Genomic DNA, 22,936 nt, shown 5'->3' with positions numbered 1-22,936 from the left:
TCTTAGTTGAATAAAAAAGCCTTTAGTGCTTTTAGTTTTGACCAAGTCCTTTTATCATTCTTGAAAACAACCAGATTTATTGAGAGAACACGTGTCTAAAAGGGATTTTAGGGGTGAAGTAACAGTTTCCCTGTGAAGGGATGTACAGGGGTCAGGTTTGACCCATGGTTTGTGCTGTAGCCTGTACATCTGTATCTTACTCCAGATGACCCTGTTGCAGCAGTCCTTGGTGAAGGGGGATGCACTAACTCATCAGCTATGACAACAGAGGACTCATCCTATGGCACCACACGCTCATTTGGAGAAGCATACAGTTCTGCACTGACAACTGCAGTTTTCAAATGGTAAAAGGCAAAAGTCAGGGGACAGAGTCAAATTAGAAGTCTTACATACATCATAATTTCATAATAAAATAAAAAGCCCAGCCAATATTTGTGTTTATTAAATTGAAAAGTTCTTGAGGGCAATGATCCACTCTGGAAAAGAAAATATCTCCTTATGAATAACTCAACAAGAGAAAAAACAAAAGAAATACTACTAGCAACAGACCAAAGTTAAAGTTAATGCAGACCGATTCACTGGCTGCCTAGCTAGTTCTGGCCAACATGATCACTCAATTAAGACACCAAAGTACAATTGCCAAAGGTTTTCTACAAGGCATCTATCGGAAACAAAGAAATACACAGCAGTTATAAGTATTCCCTCTGTATGAATAGAGAATTTTAGTAGAAGGCAGAAGTAATAATAACAAAACCATGGTCACTTACCCTTCTGGGAAATGAACGAGGACTGTTTAAGTAAGAACTGGAACTGTGTGAACTTTAATCATCCCAAGCCCTGAAAACGAAAATGAAGTCAGGGCATCTTTAAAAGAGACCAGAGTACAGCAGGAATAACACACATGTTAGAGAATTAGCTATGAGTAACCAATAGAAATGAGAGGTCAAATGATCACAATGAGAGAGCAGCAGTAAAGGAAAAGAGCTGAAAGTCAGGCTAACGGTCACAGGTAGCAGCTAGGAGTGGAGGAAGGGAGCAAGATTGCCAATTACTTTGGTAACACCAAAGCTGTGATATAAATCTAATGCATTAATCTCATGGGGGTGATCAGTAAGCACACCATCTCTCCTTGAAAGGGAATGACAAGCCCTTTGCTTTGTGCCGTGCTTCATTAGAAGAGTTTTGTAGATGGATATGGGCAAGAGAAGATTTGCTTTCTCTTCTAAAGACAAAGACAACTTGACCTCCATTTATTTGTCCTTTTAAAAAGTTGATCATTGTATTTGTGTTACACAATCTTCAATGACATTTAAGAAGAAAACTTAGGTAGTGTATTCTTACTAAGAGCACTCAAAGTCAAGAATGGGAGTTCACAACTGCGATCCCAGGGTTTAGGAGGCAGATGCAGAAGAGTCATCTTGAATCTGAAGGCAGCCGAGGTGACAGCGTAAAACTCTGTGTCAGAAAACAAACATATAAGTAAAAAAAATGAATGCCAAATAGATAAGAAAACAAAATCACTCCTTCAATTATTCAATGGTATTTCCCAGTTTATTCATCTTAAATGGTACAAAGTATAGAGATAAAGTACACCTTCAACATTTTTAGACATTAATTTTCTGTTTTCGAAAGTTCATGTTTATATCTATGTGAGGGAACAAAATATTTCATGGCTGTTTATTTATTTATTCTTGGTTAAACAACCATCTGACTCTTTAGATTTCTGTTAAAATGAACACTGCATTTGAATTCTCTCTACATTTTCTTCTTCATGTTAATTATTGCCTTAGGATAAATTCCCAGGAATGGGAGAGTTGTGCCAAACAGAAAGAACATTTATAGTTCTCTATGAATGTTGCCAAATTGTTGTCTTAAAGGGCTGCTCCAATTTACACTTTCCTCTGCAACATCTAACACAGCGATTTCCTCCAAACGTTTACAGTTGATGGTTTTATCATTTGTCCAGCCCTGTAGATTCTTGATGGTTTTCTTTCCTTATTTAATTTTAAATTTCATGTGTGGAGGGTCACATTAGTGCAGGTGTCCATGTGGGATCCCCTGTTCCAGGTAGATAGGAGCTGTTCAGCTTGGGTGCTGGGAACTAAAGTCAGGTTTCTGCAAGAGTGGTCCATTTTCTTACCTCTAAGCCATGTCTTCACCCTCACCCCTCTTTTTTTCTTAACTGAGTAAGTAAGTGAGAGAGCATGGGATTTAACTTAGTCTGCATCCACTCAGTGAAATACTATGCAGGAATCAATAAGTGGATGATTGTTCAGTGGTGTCATAAAGCACATTCTGGAAAAGAAACCTAAAGGATTTAACATATCCACTTGTGTTTCCAAAGCCACACAATCTGAGAGACACTGGTGAATACTCAGCCTTACCATATGCCAAACACTTTCTTACAGTAAAGTGTTTTTCAAGAATAATATAAATCACTTTTCCAAGAACACTGCCTGCTGCCCAGAAACTCCTAGCTATTTACAAAGTTCAAAAGAAATGAACCAAACCAGAGACCATATGACCAAATGGGTACGCATGACCAACTGGACTGATGGTGAAATTTTTACATAAGTCTATAGGCCAGTGATCTGATTGCTTTCTTGGTAATCATCTGTGTGATAATTTTCTTATGAATTTCAAACCATGTGCTTATCAGAATGTTTGGCTTTTACTATATTGTTTACAAATATTCCTGTTAAATATTAAACTTGCTTAGATTTATTTACACAAAGTGGACTTTGGAAATAGGACATTGCAATCAAATCCTGCTTTTACCACCTAAGGTTATTTAACTTGTCTTTGGTTCCATGTACTGAGTCTGTAAAATGGTACTAGTATCAATAGTAGTACCTGTCTTATCAGCCTGTTGAAAGGATTTAGCTATTACTTCACAGTGTCCTGGGTCACACAATAGAGCATTTAGTCATTTTGTGCTGTTGCATGAGACACAAGACTTCCTGTAGTGTTTATTCTCCAGAAAGCCCTAGTACAACGGTTTATTAGTGGCCTTCTTTCCCCTCCTTGAATTGTAATTTCTCTCCATTTACAGCAGAATGGTGGAAATTCTGGAAATACCAGAGGCTGACCTTGACAGCTCATTATGGACCACACAATGGACTATTTCTAGACATTACCTCAGTGCTCTTCACAGTGATCCCAGAGTCTGCACCAGTCTTTAGAGGAAGCAACAGATGCTTAGAGAAACTAAATAACATGCCAAGAGCCAGCTAGTGAGCAGTCAAAATATTTCAGAGAAAGAGCTCATGTACCTAAGTGCTGTCAATGACTGCCCCGGGTCATGGAATTAGGACTGGCATCTTAAAATGTTTTTGTATTTATCTTAATTTTATGGACAAGGACAGATTTATTGTTGTTTAACACATTCCAAATTGTGAAGAAAATATCATTTCTATCTCATACTGAATCATGGTGAGCTGCCTACTAAAGTAAAATCTTACCTTTGAATCTTTTGGGCTTATTCTAAACAAGTTATAGTCTAAACAAGAACAGAGTGGGACTGAAGAGATTGCTTGGTGGTTAAGAGTACTGCTGCTCTTGCAGAGGAACCAGGCTTGATTCTCAGCACTTACATGGCTCAGAGATGCCTGAAACTCCTGTTCCAGGGCATCTTCTTCTGGCCATTGCAGGCAACAAGCACACACATGGCACACAGACATAATCACAGGCAAAACATTCACACACATAAACTAAGTAGGAATATAACATTTTAGGCCCTAAACCGCTTCTTTTTCTTAGCACAAATAACATGGGGCTGGAGAGATGGCTCTGCTGTTAAAGGCTACACCACAACCAAAAAAATAGATACAAACATAATGTTTTAGGTCCCTAAACCACCTATATACTTTTTATTAGCAGATATGACATGGAGCAGGAGAGATGGCTCAGCTGTTAAAGGCTACACCACAGCCAAAATATATAACAAACATAACATGTACATAGTTTTCTTTTCTTTTCTTTTTTTTCAAGTGTAAGCAGAAACCTTATTTTCAGTTGGATCATACAGACTCTGCTCTTGCCACTTGGGTCCCTAAGGAAAATATCCTCCATGGGTTTGCATTGTGATGAGCAATAGAAAAGTGAAGCCAAATGAACACAGAAACCCAACCTACTTCTTTGACCCTTGTTCAACCACTTCTTAGAACTCACAAGAACTAGAGAGGAGTAAAAGCAATATGTGACTGATCTGAGTCATGGCTAGCTAATATTAGTCTAGGTCTTTGTAGACCCTAGGTGATTTTACCAATGATTTCCATTTCCATCCTTCAAATCCAGTGTCAAACAGGTATGGATAGTTTCCTCTTTCCTGTGAAGTTGACAAAGCTCAGAGAGCAGCTGTGAACTGAAACCCACAATGATAAACATCCCAGAGAAAGCCCCGAAGCTCTAGTTTCCAGTCATCCACTCTTCTCTCCACACAACACTCAAATACATGTGTGTATCCTTCCCAAGTTCCAGAAGTATAAGCCAGCTGGCAAGCTATGGAGAGCATTACATAAAAAAGTGTCCATGCATTGAAATATGGAACAAATAGTGTTAGTAAACAGGGAAGCATCACTCTTGGCATGCGGATTCTATACTTCCTTACTTTTTCTATGTAAGAATTCATTGTTTGATATTTATCTTTCAGCTTAAAATAGTAGTTGATCAACTTCTGGTATGATCTATAAAACATAAGGAGAAACTTCATCTTATGACTCAGGATAAATTAATCCTATTGATGAAAACAAATCATTAGATTGGCAAGATTACTGTACCTGGAACCAAATTCCACGACAGAATTTTCCATTACCCTCCCTTCATAAGGTCCTGGAAAGGGGAGCAAACACTGACACGTAAGAAAATTGCTTATTTCCCATTTCCCAGATGAACAGACTGAGCCACAGAGATTCTAGCAAGCCAGCAGTTATCCCACACCTGCCCTGGTGACAGGTGAGCTTTGTTTCTGGATTTGTCCTTAAGCAGAGCTTCAGGAGTAGTGGCTGACATCTACCCCCCCCCCACCGTGGTCTAACTATAAGGTTCTCATCATCTTTGACATTTCTATAAATTTATTATTTTATTTCTCTGTCAACTTGGAGATTAAAAGAAGTGAGTATGGGTTCTTATTGTCCTCAGAACTTTAAAAGACTAAAGACATTTAGACAATGGGATATACTACTGAAATGCATTATAAAGATTTTTTTTTTCAAGAGGCTGAACTGTAACTTGACTGGAATGCTTTGGGACAGTTGTGCCTAGAGGTAGGACTATAGACTCATTAACCTCTTAGCACTGCAGATCTGTGGATCTTGATTCTCGACATGGTTTCAATCAGGTACAGCTGCCTCCTCTTGTATTCTGATTGGTCTAGTGCGGTTGCAATTTTCTGTGCAGCAGGGAAGGAAAAGAATCTTCAATGTGTGTCTATTGCTTTGCATGAGGCAGTGTGCATGGCAGTGCCTCCTTCCTGAAAGTCATAACATAACATGTATGTGTATTGATAGATGAATGCTCTGAGACATTGAAAAGTGCCAGGTGCCAAATATAGATGCATCTTATTATTTCTCTTTGCATATAGATGATCGCACAGCTGAGGTGCTCTCAGGAGGCCTAGGAGTCGACTCATTCTGAAGGAATGACTGTGCTATATTTGCACTTTTCCCTCACAGTATTTCTCAAGGCTTGAGGGAATTTAAATGTGACTTACTTGGCAATGACAAGTCTCTGTCCCCTCGGTACCTCTCAAATGTGATCCTTTACAGAAGCCACTTAACCATACTCATTCTTCATAAGGAACCCTATCACTCAAAAGGGAACCTAGACTTTGAGGAAGATGTTGCAACCTCTACCTTGAAAATGGCTATTTAAAAATGTCATTATTAAAATCACAGCACATATAGTTTCTGGAAAAGGAAAAAGATTTCCCTAAGTACCTTAGTGTTATGAATGTAGGACTTGAACCTCTTGGACATATATTACTTTTGTGTCTCTGTGAAGAAATACATCTATGAACAACTCTTAGAAAGAAAGATTTGTTTTTTCTTACAGTTTCAGAGAATTCAGTCCATGGTTGCACAGTTCCATTCCTACATTAACCCTACATTAAGGCTGTGGGAACATGGGTCCCAGGTGTCACTTCACTTCATAGCAGTCAAAAAGTAGAGAGAACAGCACTTAGACATCTTTTTTCCCTTTCTGCTCCTGTCTGACTCAGGAGTATTCAGGTGGTCTTAATTTGACAGTTAACCTTTTGGAAATGCCCTCAAAGATACATATAGCCTGGTGCCTCATTGATGTCATAGGTGGTTCTAAGTCTGCTCAAGCTGTCACGTTAAGTAACTCAGACAAGGTCTCCTGATAAATGTGTAAGTCTTGATAAGAATTACCGGGACTACCAGATCTCTGGAGTCCTAGTCATTCTAAGACCTTCCCTTTGCACAGAGTGTAATGGTTGTTTTAGTCATTAATCTATGTATATATGCATTTTTCCAGTTTCTACAATCAAGGAAACTGAAAAAATGCATACATACATAGTACTACAACTGGTCACTGAGTATCCAACTTTAAATATCTCTATGGTAAATCATAACCTCTTAATTAACTACAAAATGGAATTGGCACACCATACTGGGCAAGCACTCTGAGAATACATTCCATTTTGCTTCTTATTGTTTAATGACCATTTAAAGTTTTAAGAAAGCATTCTGTAATTTCATTTGGATTTATTCCTTCAGGCAAAATTCTCTGTGAGACTCCAGGGACCTTTGTCTTGAAAACAAATAGTTCTGGGAAGAAATGAAAAGACCAACTGCTAGTGTTTGTTGAAGACAGGCTTCGTTGTTGCGACAGATGGTATCTACAGGCTGGTAGTTAGGAGGAGGGGACCTCCATCTCCATAACCACACGGCCTCATTCAACAGCACACACAGCAATGACAGTCACTATGTGTAGGCCCTCTTTTCAGCCTTCTATAACAAAACTGATGTGGATAATCAGCATACATACTAACCAGATATAGACCAACTTCAAACTGTTGTACCTCAGCTTACATCCTATTTTGTGGATACTGCTTGTTCTTCAGTTGGGAGTGGTTGCTTGTATGTGTTGGTGTGTGAATTAAATACATAGGAATCGGTTTTCAATAATTCTGAATACTGTCTGCACTTTTAGTGTCAAAACATATTTAATTAAATATGGGCATTAATTCTAAGATAAATACTATCACACATATTAGGTAATAAGTACAATATAAACATAACTTTTATGGGATTTTGTTTTGTTTTGTGACATGGTCTATCTACTAACCCAAACTGACTTTGAACTCATGATCCTATTGTGTCTGTCTTCAAAGTTCTAATATGACAGACTTCTGCCAACATGTCTGAGTTAAACATAACTTTTATATGCTACCGGGAAACACACACACAAAAAAGCATGACTTGTTTTATTGTAATATTTGCTTGATTGCTGCAGCCTAAAAATCACATGAAATATCTGAACCTACAAACACACTCTGCATTCTGGCACCCAGGCAACTGTCAAAGGCATTGGAAGCAGAGATTTTTAAATTTATGTTGAAATAAACACAGCCTTTCCCCACAGACAGTACATTTAGACAATTTTTTAAAAGGGAGAAATTGTCAATCTTAGCAGCTAGATTAATTACCAGTACAGTAAAATACTCCAAAAGGTGAAATAGTGATGCTTATATCCTGAGGGTAACCAACAGTCACCTAATTGGACTTAAGGCCCACTCAGTAGTAGTAACCTCATGCCTAGCACTGTCTATTTAGGCAACAACCTGTGGCTAGTAATGCCAAGGAACCTAGAGGAGAACCTACTACTACCATTTTCCAAAAACAGTATGAATGTAGTATCTAACTGCATTATAAATACTTAGCCACATATCCACAGATAATCACCATCATCAAAAAGACTTCTTTTAGAGTAGCAGATGGAAATAATTACAGAAAACCATAACTGGTCAAAATGCAGAGACCAGTTGTTTGTGACGTGCCCAGTCCCTGTTAATACATTTGTAATGCAACCCTATACTTAAGACTCAGGGAACATTGTGGCATTGTAGAAAAGGAAGTAGAACGATTGTAAGAGACGGGTGGCCATGACATCTGTTTTAAGATGGCCTCTTCTAAAAAACAAAACCAGAACAAAAAGAAAATAATAACAACAAAGTTATGAGCTAGGGAAGAACAAGTGGATCTGTGAAAAGTTGGGGGTAGCAGATAGGAGTACAGGGCAAATATAATCAAGAGACTACGTATTCCCAAAGAATTAATAAAATATTAAGTCAAAGGGGAAATAATAGGGATACTAAAAGCATTACTGCTGTTACTTCTCTCTTAGCATCATCACAGGCATTCTTTGAAGTGAAACAGGAAACATCATACTCACTCCATTAACAGGAAGGCACCTGAGACTGGCCCGTGCAGCCAAGCAGGTACAGGACTGCTGTGTTTATATAGAAAAGTGTGAAAGTATTTCCATGGCCTGGTGCTTAAGTGAACTAAAAATAGACAACCCTGAAAAGGACTGCAGTTGAAGGACATGATAAAAATAGGAAATACACTTGAAAATCATTGTATAAATAGAGTTCTGGGGTTAACTTCATCCAAATTCACTAATAAGATTTTTTTTTATTGAAGGCAAGAAATAGGATACTTTTACATTAAATGGGATATTTAAGACATATGTTGGCTAAAGAAATGTATTGTGAGTTGAAGAATGTTTGATATTAAAACATTGACAATTTACACTCTAATTTTGAAGTCTCAATTTTTAAGCTGGCATGTCTCATATATCTTTTAACTTTATTATACACACACACACACACTAAGTAAAATGGACTATATATGGCAGCTAGATACATGTAATTGGTTTTGCAGAAGTATAATTCATTATTGGAAGTGTCAATAAAAATCATAGAAGTGTCACACTCGTATATAATTCCTACTATACAAAAAGCTTGGTAAGAGCCCAAGGAATTGAGATGAATCAGATCACTTAGTAAAAGTGTAACTATTAAGACAACACTGTGACTTCTATGCTATGCTGTCATCTTAATAGACTATACTCCTCACACTGATCCCAAACTTCTGAGGTAGCGAATCTGTCCTGACTCTTGGCCTCCTCATACTTGGTCCTCCCTTGTTCACCACCAAGACTCCCATGACTCCCCAACTCTGCATTTCTTTCCTTCCCTTCATCTTGAGACATCACTGCCAAAGCTTTTGGGTAGAACTCCCACCATTCAGAGTTGGATTTGGGCAAATGATCTTTAACTTCTGAATTTCTGTTTTTGTCTACTTCTGGCCTATGGTTTATCGTTATATTTCAAAAGCAAAAACAAAACTAAACAAAACACTTCCGAAGATTATGTAGTGAAGAGATTTAAAATTTGATAGTCTGGAAGTCTAGATTTTTCTAAACTAGCTTCAAAATTTTACCTGAATAAGACTATGTATCTACTTTTTGACTAATTCATTTGCTAGTACTACCCTCTGAATTCACTATCTAGTTTCTAAAAGAGAATGACACATTACCTACCTGGATCAAATTTTCTTCTTTTCCAGGCAAAATAACTCTGTCACTCTTCAAAATTGGTGTTTATCATTACTTACTTGAAAATTTTAATTTTTTCAAGTAAAAGAAATATTTTATATATAAGTATTTTCATACACACATACTTTTTTTTCCTTACTTTAAAAAGTTTAACATTGTTTACCCAAGCATATCTGTGTTGTTCACTGTGGTAATAATAAGTTTGCTCTTTTGCATAATGTTGTATTTGGGAAGTATACCACAATATTCAAATACCCACTTACTTGTCAATTTGATATTTGATCTGTTTCTTTCCCTCCATTTTTTAAAAGTATTGCAAAAGTTTCTAAAGGACTCCTGAATAGATGACAACATTGAGTTTTGGGTACAAGGACAAGGTCAAAAGTGTCACAGAGGCAATAACTATTGAAATAACTATTATAGGATAGTAAAACATGCAAGGACTAGCAAGGGTAGGAAGATAAAACTATCCCTAGCTTAAAAAGGCAAAGGGGGTGTAAAATCATTAAAGGAATTGCAAAGGCCAGTTATTGCAAGAAAGAGGCAGACATAACAGAACTTGTGGCTCTCACTGAGGTAGCTAACAGCCAGTAGGAGGGATGAGCAAACTGAGAACCCTAACCTGACCTTTCCATTCTCTTTAATTTCTTGCCAGTACTATATAGGCTGAACAGAAAGCCCTTCGTCAAGAGAACCGATTGATGAAGACTACAGACATCTGTTTCTAAGAGTAGGATATGGAGGGCTGAAGACTAGCTCCAAAAAGGTAAACAGATACATGCAAATGTTAACTATTATTCAGTTCCATCTCATTTCCCAAAATATTTATATCAGCTGAATCAGTGACCAACAGCTGTTAGGAAATTAGAATGATCCCTATGTTCCCTGATACTGACCTTCTTTTCTATTTACTAAACAGATATATTAACTCTTCTATAAAATCCCTAGTCCCACACCACAAAACTTAATTTTTTGCTAAAGATTATGTAGAACAAACACAAGAAACAAACAAACAAATAACCCCCAATGAATAGCCAAGGCATTTCTGAAAGGGAAGGGGTTCCCTTTTCCCCCCACAAGATACAAAGGTTGCTTGTAAGGTTAGTAATCAAGACAGTATAAATTAAGATATGTTTATCTTAATCAATGGAACAGATGAAAAGTATTCCCAAAGTGACACACATTTATTGGTCATCACCCATGACTGAGGTGACATTCAGATTATTGAAGAGTCATGACTATCTAAATCACAGAGTTTCAAAAAAAAGTTTTCCATCTAGAGATGAAAAAGAAAATGTATTTATATCTTACACTGCAGACATCAGACCTTAACTTTAAGATAGAAAATCTAAAAATTGCCAGAACTAAGTGTGATCAAATGCCCTTCCTGACCTTATAGTGCTAAAGTATCTCTTAATAATAATTAAAAACAAAACAACAAACCCCCCTTAGTAATGAAAGAATATATTGATATGTCCAATTACTGTAATTTGAGTTATCTAAAATTGTAAAACAAGAAGGTATAGACATGAAGAAATTATTTAAAATTCATATAACTAACAATGGACTAGTATTAAGAATATATAAACGCCTTCCAAATACCAACAAGGAAGAGATAACCTATAGGAAGATGGGCAAGTTGCGATGCTAGTATGATACTGTTGTTTCATGAACTATAAGTTCTCTTGGGGTTCTGGAATTATGTGTTAGCAATCTGTTTCCTAGTCACCCCTCACAAGGCCTAGGAGAATGGAAATAGTTAGTGTGTATGCTTACCAAATACACCAGCTAACGTTTCACCCCAAGATAATGTACACTCTGTTAGTGAAATTCACTCTGCACACCATCCACAGGCTTTACTCACTCTCAGCTTAAGTACCTTCCTGCTCCTGTCTATCTACCCTAAAGTCATCCTAGCATCGGCCAACCACCAAGTGTTCTTATGAAATATCTCCTGCAACGTAAAGCTGTTCCTCCATATTTCTGAATCTGTTCCTCCCCTCCATGAAGTTGCTCCTAAACCTCTTGAGGGTATGGCCACACTTCTTTGTGGTTCTCAACCTGTGGGTTGCAACCACTTTAGGAGTCGAACAACCCTTTCACAGGGCTCACATATCAGATGTTTGCACTACAGTTTATAACAGTAGCAAAATTACAGTTATGAAGTCGGAAAAAAATAATTTTATGGATGGGAGTCCCCACAGATGAGGAACTGTATTAAAGGGTCACAGCATTAGGAAGGTTGAGAACCACTGCTTTAAAGTATGGAGTTCGTTTATATGAGTTACTGAATTAAATTATTTATTTTTAAAACCAACATGCAAGATATTAGATTACTAGAAATTTGCCAACAAAATTAACTATATTCTTTATAAAGCATCTAGTCTTTGGTATTTCTGCTATAGAAGCAGAAAATGGACTGTGACACCAAAATTTCTCGGTCACCTGATATTTTGCCTTTTGAAGCATGAGTGGCTGAAAACTTGTAATAGATACTGTGCTACATCCTTAATGTGTCCCTGAAACTGCACAGAACTACTCATATTGAAGAATGTTTAGCAAATACATAAATTTAACTGGACATCTTGCAGTTTATCCATCAAGTTATAAAATAAGTCCAAAGAGCCTTTGAGAAGACTGGAGAACAGACTGGATGTATCTGTGAATACAGTTAAAGTCATTCAATCACATTTAAAATGGTGCATTCCACCTACTATCCCACCATAGCTCTAACAGCCCAGCTCCGTGTAGTGCTGGGTGAGGCTCTATGACCCCCATTGATTTGGGCTGGGCTGGCTCATGTCAGAGTGCCAGACTTGACAGTTGCTTCTGCTTTTCCCCTGCCCTTCATGCTTCCCTCAGGACCACTCACACATTTCTCAGAGCAGCATCTGAAGCATAGGTCCAGAAGCAAAGGTCTACAACCTTTGAGATGCCTTAGAACCAGTACTATGTCACCTCTGTCTTTGTATTAGGCACAAAACCAGATGCTTCCACAGGCAGGATGATGAGCCTGGCCTCTGTACAGAAAATGCCTGCCAAATCACAGAGCAACTCTGCATTGAATTGCAGAAAAATGATGTGGGCTATCACTTATCCACCACAATGGGAGAAAGAAAAACAAGAGATGAGTGTTTTTTGGAAATTATTTTTTTGAAAATGTAGCATTTTTTTTACACCAAGAAAAACAATGTGTTCAACTTTCAAATGGATTCATAAAGTCCACAATGCATCAAAACCAAGAATTCTATATAAATTAACAGAACTTTTTACATTTTTTTTTCTCAAAACACCTGTGAGAAAAGTTCTTTGAGAGAATATATGGTGGCCTTTTTGTCTTGTGATAAGTACTTTATCTGCCTACAGGATGAACCACAGTATTAGGGCTGGAAATTTGCAATAAAGTGATAAAATGGAAGGGGGAAAAAAAGGCTAAAGGGTCCTTAAGCAGGCAACAGCTCTGGAGACCTTGGAAACCAGCACCGTTTACCTCACTCGCATTTGTGAGTTTTTAGTTATGGGAAAGAGCAATCTGGGAATGTGAAATCCTGAGATGTGTCTGGCTGATTAATATTTGTAAACACAGCCATCTTCCAGATTTGTTTTGCACAGGAAGTCAAATAACAAGATAATCCTCTGCAAAGTTTGAAGTATCAAATATATAGGAGTATTTCAAATAATTTCAAAGACATCATTTCAGGCAAGGATCTACACTGTCACCTTCAGCTGGGAGTCCCCCTTATTTTAGAAAGCATAATAGTTAAAAAGAATGGGTGTGAGTCTTAGCTCTTTTGTAGTGTCTCCTGGTAGTGAGAAGAAGGCACACTGCCATTAGGCACATGAATCAACTGAGTCTTGGTCTTCAGAATTATCAGCTCTGGTCTTGGGGAAATAACTGGTCTCATTGCAAGGACTTTGATTAAATTACACAGTGGATTCTGTTTCCAGTGCCAGACCTGGTGGCACATGTAGGTGAAATGTGAGGGAGGGCCATTCCCACAAAGAACAAAAAAGTGTAGTTCTTGCTAGGTGTGAAAAACAGGTGCATTTGAAAGAAAATCCTGTGTCAAACATCTTTAAAATTCATCTAATCCTTAAAAATCATCTCTATGAGATAGGTACATCAGTTGAGTTTTCAAAGGAAAAAAAAAAAAAAAGGACGTTAAATTTTCCCCCAAATCCCATGATTTTAAAATGGTAGACAGACCTGAGACTTGATCCCAAATACCTATCCTCCAGGCAGTTTGGTATAGCATAGCAAGAAACAGGAAGATGGCTAACAAGTGTGACAGATCTTTTAGGTGTAAAAACTTTCTCTTCCGGGATAGTATTAGTATGCCAAAGTCAAGTTGCTTAAGAACATTAGTGTGCAACTCTGTCATAAACAGCTACTCAAGACCTTAGAGATCCATCAATGGATTTAACCAAAACATTAAATGTGGTTCCCCCAGAGAGGGAGCTGAGACACCAAGAATAAAAATCTCGTATTTATATTCAAGTCATAAAGAGCCCATCAACAGTATATGGCTATTCAACATGATAATCTGAAGCTGTTTCTGGGCCATTCCTGTCTTGTATTCTTGTTATTAACTAGAGGAAATGAAGGGGAAAACAGCTTGTCATGAACTTCTCAGTTAAGGAGACAGTGACAACATTTTAATGCACAGTGTGGGCAAGACTTTTCAAAACTCCTAATGAATGACTCAGAGACTGACACATCTGCCTCTATCCCATGTAACCTATAAACCATTAAGAATACTTCTGTAGATTAGAATCTTTGGTGGAAGAAGTCTTTGTTTTCAAACAAGTTTCTAAAATAAAACACAGCAACCCAATTGATGGCTCCCATAATTCTCACTTGCTTTTCTCATCTGGTTCCTGTAAGTGACTCCCAAATGTGGGAGATTTTTTTCTGCATGCTCAACTGTAATGTACAGAATCATTTATTTTATACTTTCTGAAACTGATCTCATGAAACCCATCTTGTTTTATAACTTTTTTTCACTTGTTATGCTTTGCTGTATCTGTGTTAACCCAGGACTCTAGCTTGATTGAGAACTGTTTATGAATCTACCAACAATGTATCACAGTGTGGAATACTGATAAGGATGCACACAAGGCTGTCCCATCTTGTTAATGTCTCTTTTTACATTTTGAATAATTTGAGGAGATAGGCAAGGGACTTCTGAAATGCAGTACATTTCCTAGCAACAGCTAGATATCACCCACTGCTGTTCCTTCTTTTTAATGCTTACTAACTTTGGACCTCACAGTTTTGTTGAGTTGGTAACCTATGTATTCCTTACTGTCTACTGCTTCTCTGATTAGCAATGAAAACTGTTTTCCATGTTTGCTAGCCTTTTAGATTTCCTCATCCTGTTAACAAATTAACCCTTTTACATATCTAAAACATGCTATTTGTATCTTATTTGTCTTCATGGTATTTACATACATTTCACCTCTTATTAAAGGTTTGAGATTCATCGTATACTTTATGACAGCATTGTGTATTTTAGACAAGAATTCACATGCTACAGCCTGAAGCACAAATTACATTCTGAGTTTTTAAATGTTACTTTAAAAGCCTTCAATCTGACACAAACACATTGATGATACGGCTTGAAGTAGAGATCACAGTTTCCCTCAAACAGGCAATTGTACAAACTCTGATTTTTAAAAACCTGTTCTTTACTGGTTTAAAATGATAGAACTTAATTATCTGTGCAGAAGGTTCATCCTCTAAGCTTGAAACAAGGAAATAATAGGATCAGAAATCAGGCTAAGTATTTTATGTGCTGGAGTCAGAACATCAGGGCTTAACTATTCACTGGGAAGCCTGATAACTGGAAAGAACTACTATTATATGTGTGCTAATGGTTGGCAGAAACATGTTCATCAGGGCTGGGGAGATGTCTCAGTGGTTAAGAGCACTGGCTGCTCTTTCAGAGGACTCGGATTCAGTACCCAGCACTCACCTAGCAGCTCCCTACTGTCTGAAACACTAGTTCCAGGGGACCCAGCGCCTTCTTGGTCCATAGATACATATAGGGTGCACAGGTAGACAAGCAGGCAAAACACTCAATACACATAAAAATTTTTAAATGCTAGTTAACACAAACCACACCAGAAACAACAGACTTCAAATATATAACTTGCTTTTATTAAGTGGAAAAAAATTCATGTTTGCAAAAATGGTAGATATCTCAGTAGCTTTATTAAGAGTCAAAACAGTGTCAGACTGTTTGAACAGTTTCCAGAATAAAGGAACAATTAAATTCTTAAGGAAATTCAGGACACCAAGATGTTCTAGATCCTAGGATCACTTTAAGCCAACACATCAATCATTGTTTCCCTCAACCAGTTTGGCTTTCAAGAAAATATATATTATTATTTAGACGATTAGCATCTGAGCTATCTAAATGACTAGTTTAGCATTTTATTTTAATTAAATCAGGATTTTGGAAATTTCTAACTAGTCTTTAAAGTATTAAATGTGGACATCAACTAGCCCCTGTTCTCCTTATATACCACATGTGAAATTACTGTCATAATATATCAACATTTTCATAGGAATGTTTTAAGACTTCTGGCATTAGAAAATATGTAATATCTGTGTAACATCATAATTACATACAGAAAACATCTTAAAGTTTCCTTGTGCAATTTAACTTCTAAAAGTTAAAGTATTGCATTAAAAAATACTTTATTATTTCGTATAGATCTGGCGCTCACTTGTAATTAAAGAATGCACAAAATAAGTTTCACACTAAGTAATTCTTCAATAATAATAACTGAACGTTATTTATTTACTAGTCTTCCATATCTTTCAACATAGAGGCTTTATTATAATTTATGTATCTAATTACAGCCTAATGCTGAGGCAGTAAATGTTAGCTTGTGCTTGCCTGTGTCTCTGTCATACAATATGTCCATAAATCTCAATTTATATCTTTGCTGCATGGTACACAGTATGTCCATAAACAAAAGAAAAAATCATTAAGCAGTGATTATTCACCATGGGAAATAAGACAAGTCATTTACACATTGTTTAAAGTTTCTAAAGCAGCAATATTTAGTTATGTCAAAAAGACCAAACATTATATAAATTATAAATTCTAGCTATTTTTTTTCTTTTGGTATTAAATCCGTAACACAAATGCTTGTTGTTGAACAGATTTATATATTAATGTACATCTGAATATGTATTTGCCAATATTCCTTGTAGGCAAAGAGCTGGTCAGTGAAGTGTGTCACTGCAGGTGAATGTTAGTGATTGTTCTGGGCATCAGAAGACATGGCATGGCTGAGTCCCGACTTCCCATTCACAGATATTATATTTGATGAAACGGTAACCTAAGAACAAAAAACACATTTTGTTCCCATCAGTTCTTATAAAATGGGACAGCTGTCTAATTTTCAACCATTATCACATCATCACTTTTGCTTAACTGAAAATGTTAGCATTCAGTATTTATCACTCAATGATTTACAAATAATTAACAATAAATGTTCACTCTATCATGAAATGGAAAATGAGAGACTTGTTATTTCCACAACAAACAAGTTAAATAACCCACCAACATATCTTAGTCTTTGTAAAATTACCAAGCCAACATAAAAGACAAGAGCACAAACAGACTGCAGGCCAAGCTGTCACAGGCAGTTTTAGCTAGATGAATCCTGGCTTCTCAAAAGTGCTTTGAAAAAATAAATGGGAAAAATTAATTTTGAAACATTTTACAATTTTACAATACCGGAAAGTAGTTTGAAATCCTCCTCTTACCAACTCCCTAAAGATTAAAAAAAAAAAAAAAGGCATCAGCCACCCAAACTGGGTCTTTAAGAAATCTTTCATGGTAAGGGCTACAGCCATGACTATTATGCCTAGAAGAATGGAATAACAAAAAGGCTTTACAGGAATTTTCAATCAATGAACAATCAACTTTCAAAACCCAGGGGTTGAGTATTCCATATGCAAAGCACTGAAGGGAAAAAAATTATTTAAGACAGCCAAGTAGGATGCCACACATCTGCCATCCCAGCACTTAGACACTGAGGCAGGAGAGTTCCAGGCCAGTATGGGACACAGAGTCACACAGACACACAGACATACACATACACACTCTGAAAACAAAACTGAAGAGTTTTTCAAATGCCCTGGAATTTCAAGGTATTTTTTTAAAGACTTAGAAGAATGTAAAGAAAAAATTACAGATCATTAATAGTAAATACATATATACATACATACATACACATATATGTCACATGTAAAGTAAAATATTAAAAAAAAATCTCTTCATCTACATTGTAATCTGAGCAGCACAGATTCATAAAGAATAACTGCAATCTCCGGGTAAGAACTGGCAGAGAAAAGACCACACACCCTGTCAGTGGAGTAAGGTGTACAAAGAATCTTTTCTGTTTGTACTGCAGTTCCTGCTTCTCACTGGATGAAGAGGTTCTCTGTGGTGATCAATTTCCTGGGGGGAGGGGGATAATCAACTCCAGATGCAGTGGAGCAGATGAAACTACACACCTGAAATGATAACTGATTTCCAATATAATCAACAGGCCAAAAGAAATGACTTTTCACTGCAGAACTTTCATTTTGAAGTCTCTCTGTGAGAGAATCAGCTTTGTAATTCAAGCTATAATTACACATCTCAAAATCCTTCTGCAAAAAGGTATATTTTTAGTTATATGCATATGTGTGTTGGGGTGGGTGGTTATGCTGGTGTGTGTGTGTGTGTGTGTGTGTGTGTGTGTGTGTGTGTGTGTGTGTGTGTGCGCGCGCCTATCAGCAGAGGCCAGAAGAAGTCATTGGATCCCCTGGTGCTGGAGTTATAACCCTTGGTGAGTTGCCAGGCATGGGTTTTGAACTCTGCTTCTCTGGAAGTGCAATTTAAGGGATAGAAATGGGGAAAATGAAAGAGGGTAGTCAGTGTGGTGAAATGCTGGAGTGGGGGGTCAGAGGAGGCAGATGAAGTTGGGAGTGTCAATTAAAATTTAACATGTGAAAAAAAAACTTATGCAGAATAGTATTTTGGAAGCTAATTTAAAAAAAGGCAAATACTGTATCATCTTAAATAGCATAGATCTACCTTCAGAAATGCGAGCTTATAAATTATTTCCAGAAGGTTCCATGGTATAAACTAACTAGTTAATACACTAACAAAATATTTTGGAGGGTGTAATTACTCACAAGGTTTGACAGCATGTACCTACAATGATCTCAGCACTTTGAAAAATTGAGGTAGAGGGATCGTGAATGCAGGACTAGCCTGGGCTACAATAGATAGATGAGACCCTGTCTCAAAAAAAAAAAAAATAAATAAATATTAAAAAAACCAACCAAAAAACAAACAACACACACACACACACACACACACACACACACACACACACACACACACACACACACACACACCAAAAACCCAAACAAATAAGAGAGGTTATCTTAAAAGAAAAAATAAAGCTATTTCTTTGATATTTAAAAATACATGAATAAAAAAGATGTCATTAATATACATGTATATAAATACATAAACTCTGGGATCAGAGAGAGATCCTTTATAGCACAGCTTCTTTTGGTGTTTGTCATGGTCTTGTGCTAAAGAATATTTCTCAAAAGATATACAACAACTTTTTAGAAACATTCAGAAACCAAAGGATTATTTAACTTGAACTATGCACATAATTAGCTTACAACATAAGAAACAGTTTATTTTTATTTTATGTCCCAGTATCCACAGAAGCCAGGAGACCATCTGATACACTAGAACCAGAGTTACAGGCAGTTGTGAGTGGCCACCACATGGTCACTGCAATTGGAACTGGAGTCCTCTGCAAGAACAGACAGTACTCTTAATCTCTTAGCCATGTCTCCAGACCCACAATAAAATTACTTCTTAAAAACTAACATGTAAGAACTTACTGATGTGCCTGCTGAATATCTACCCTTGGTGTTTGAAGAAATTTTCATGAATAGACACATAATTTGAACTGTGGTTATGAAAACACAACACTGGTTATTATATTTTACAGAAAATGCATTTGGAGAACTGTCAACCTGTGATCCTTGGTTTAAAAGCAAATCAAATTAAAAAAAAAAAAAAATGAAAGCAAGCTAATTAAATAATACAAGCCAAGGAGGGTCTGGGAAAAGCTTCCACAGACTTGCTGTTCTTTCTAGACTTCTATTCAGCCAAAGATAAATTTTACATTCTGAGTCAATCTACAATATAAAGTATACAATAGAAATTTATTTTAGACTCTATTTTTAAAAACTGTATTCTATTTGTAACAATTCAATGGCCTGATTTTCAGTAATTAGGGATAGCACAAAGCACTAGGTACAGCCAAAGTCCTTGTGTCAAGGTAGAGCAGCAATAATGGATGATTTAATTTCATTCTCTACAAACAGTTTACTGATTCATGATAAATCTGAACACTGAACACAATTTTAAAAAATTATGCTAGGCTAATTAAAGCTTTGTATGAAGACAAACTAGACTCCATGGCTACCTGTGGGGTAAATGGGAGTTAGGTATAGAAAGGCTGCAGAGAAGCATGACATACATAAATAAATAAATAAATAAATAAATAAATAAATAAATAAATAAATAAGCCACAGCATTCTCATAGCCACTTTCATACACGGGACATAAACAGAATGTTCTAATGCAAGGTAGCTATTCTAATGAAGGTTAGCGGCTCTACAGAAACCAGAGTCATAGCCAGTTTGGAACCTGGAACTAAACTGAATATTTTGAGTTCAAAGACATAGGTAAACATGGAACCAGCTCCCCTTTCCATATTTGGATTTTGTCTGGCCTGAGCTTGTGCAGGACTTGTACATGCTGTCACAGACACTTTTGAGTTCGTATGTGCTACAAGGCACACTACTGGTACAATGGTAGAATGGATCCTGCAGAGTAACCAACCACTTTCTAACTGGATTTAAGGCCTGCTCCACAAGGTGAAAGCCATACCTGGAGAAGTAGATCTGGGAAGAACAGGGCAAGGGAATGACTTTAATAAAACACCTCGTATGAAAATCTCAGAGAAGCAATGCAAACACTTTCTAAAAGAGGATTTGAAGTTAAGAGGGAGGTGGGGGAGGAGACAGAGGAGTGAAAGGGCAGTAGTGGTAGATGGATATGGTCAACACACATTGTACAAATGTATGAACTATCAAAGAACATAACAGAATGATCCCATGAGATGGGTTAGTCTTCGAAAACACTATTTTTTATTTATTATGTTATAATAAATTAGAGTTATATTTATTTGGAACCTTACAAAATATATGGCACGAGCACTGTTATATATAAGTCTTGGTGTACTCAAAACCATTTTTAAGGATATATACTAGAGCCGGAATGCTGGTCATTGAGTTTAAAGACTGTGGACATTGCTAGCTACTTTAACCGCTGTTAGTGAAATAAAATAGATTATGTATGAAATGCTCATTAAAAAATCTTAGGAGTTGGCACTCTACATGCTCCAAGATGTTAATAACCTCCTACTCAATAAGATGAAAGTTTTACACTCAATAGAATGTAATGACTTTTAAAGAGGATACAATTACAGGTGCACCAATTAGGTCCCCTTCCATTGATTATGACCCAACTATTTCTGGAAGTTGAGAGTTTACTATGTGAAAGTTCTGCCAGATCAGGCCCAAGAATCCACCAGTATTTCCAGCTGCTGGCTTGAAACACACTGGCAGTTCAATGCAAAGTATCGTGTAACACAGGAACCGGTTAGTATATACAGCACTTGCTCCCTCCCACAGCACTGTGTTCAGTTTCTGTGTAGGCACCAGGATCTCCTGGGAATCTAATGCAACATTACTTTTCAGGCAGGCCCAGGCTACATAGACAGCAATGCTTGGCTTATTGACCTTTCTGCCCTCTGTGTCTATTAAAATGATTGTGCCTCATATTTATTGAATTTAGGAATCTTAGATTGGTGGTAAATGGCTTGAAACTCATCTGTAACTTCCTGATAAAGAACAGAAAATAAATATTTTCAAAAACAAGAATGGGTTATTTATTGACACTAGCATATTTTCCCTCTTGACAAAGAAATTTGTGAGGACTGATAAAATGTTAATTTCAATATTTAAATCTATATGAACTTTTCTGCTGCCCTGGTACATATTTATAATCTACAAAGTTCAAATCTTTCCTCTGAAATATTCCCTGATACTTCTTTCATTCTTGAAACCAGCAAATACTACTCTGTCTAAATACTTGCCCAGAAGGGAGAGCCAAGTCTCTTGGAACAACAGTAAAACACACGTACACAAGCATGCATGCACAAACACAAACAAACACACACACACACACACACACACACACACACACACACACACACACACACAGAGGCAACTGCCTTGAACAGTTGTGCATGACAAAGGCTGGTATAGTTGGAACATATAAAACACTGGTTCCTTATTTCTGTTTTTCAGCACTTCTGTTCCTTTGTAGCTCTAATTTCTGTGAAACTCAAAGCTTTACTCGACAGGTCTCTTAGCCTTCTGATGGGATCATCAACAGAGGTACAACATAAAACACCCAGTCAGTCAGTGTATTCAGAACATCCATGCTGAAGTGCTTCTCACAGCACAACTGAGTAGCATCCATGGCAATGGCTGGTCAACCTGCCCTGGACTCTCCTCTCCCAGGGAAAGAAGGTGGAGAGAGAGGCGACACTCACCTGTCACTCACATTCTGTCTGGAGGAATCACACCTCCATCTTGTTGCTCTTCTATAGCTAAGCAAGGTTGGCTGGATCATGTGGTAGGCATTATGAATATGGACCATGGATGAATTCTCCTCTGCATTCTCTAGGCTCCTCTCTACTTTTTAATACGTTAAATTGCTTTTTGTACTCACACACAATAGTTACTTTGACCGTGGAGATATGACTGCAAACATCTATGTTCCCACTGGTAAAAGTCCACTTTTCTGGGGTGGGGGGAGACGGTGTTATATGTTTTCCGCAAGTCTGGTCCCACAGCAGTGCCAGCCCCAAATAACACACAGAGATGCTGTCTTAGATATAAAGCTGTTAGTCTGTTACTAGCGTTTCTTATTGGTTAGCTCTGTCTTAAATATTAACCCATTTCTATGAATCTAAGTATTTCCATGTGGTCTTATCTTACCAGAGAGAGGGGCTGACATTCTGCTCTCCCCATCCTATTTCTTGAATGTCTTTTCAATTTCTTCCTCTCTCCTCCTTGTCTCCTAGACCCACATTTCTTGCTTTCCTATTGACCAACAGGACTTTATTCATTAACCAATAAGAGAGACATATTTACAGAATGACATCTCCCATCAGGAGAGGG

The 22,936-nt window shown here is 37.1% G+C and overlaps 1 protein-coding gene across 3 annotated transcripts in view; it reads right to left on the bottom strand.

Moving 5' to 3' along the window:
- Window positions 1-15,720: 15,720 nt before the first annotated feature.
- Cobll1 (cordon-bleu WH2 repeat protein like 1) overlaps window positions 15,721-22,936 on the bottom strand; it is a 146,412-nt gene continuing 139,196 nt past the window's right edge. For all 3 annotated transcript variants that reach the window (XM_051184564.1, XM_051184566.1, XM_051184565.1), the window contains one exon: window positions 15,721-16,935. In XM_051184564.1, coding sequence (XP_051040521.1) covers window positions 16,849-16,935 — 87 coding nt within the window. In that variant the 3' untranslated portion in view covers window positions 15,721-16,848. The remainder of the gene's footprint in view (window positions 16,936-22,936) is intronic.

This window comes from Phodopus roborovskii, unplaced genomic scaffold (assembly GCF_943737965.1).
Source record: "Phodopus roborovskii unplaced genomic scaffold, PHOROB, whole genome shotgun sequence".
Lineage (NCBI taxonomy): Eukaryota > Metazoa > Chordata > Mammalia > Rodentia > Cricetidae > Phodopus > Phodopus roborovskii.
Note: the sequence above shows the minus strand (reverse complement) of the source record. Positions and strands in the feature narration are given on the sequence as shown.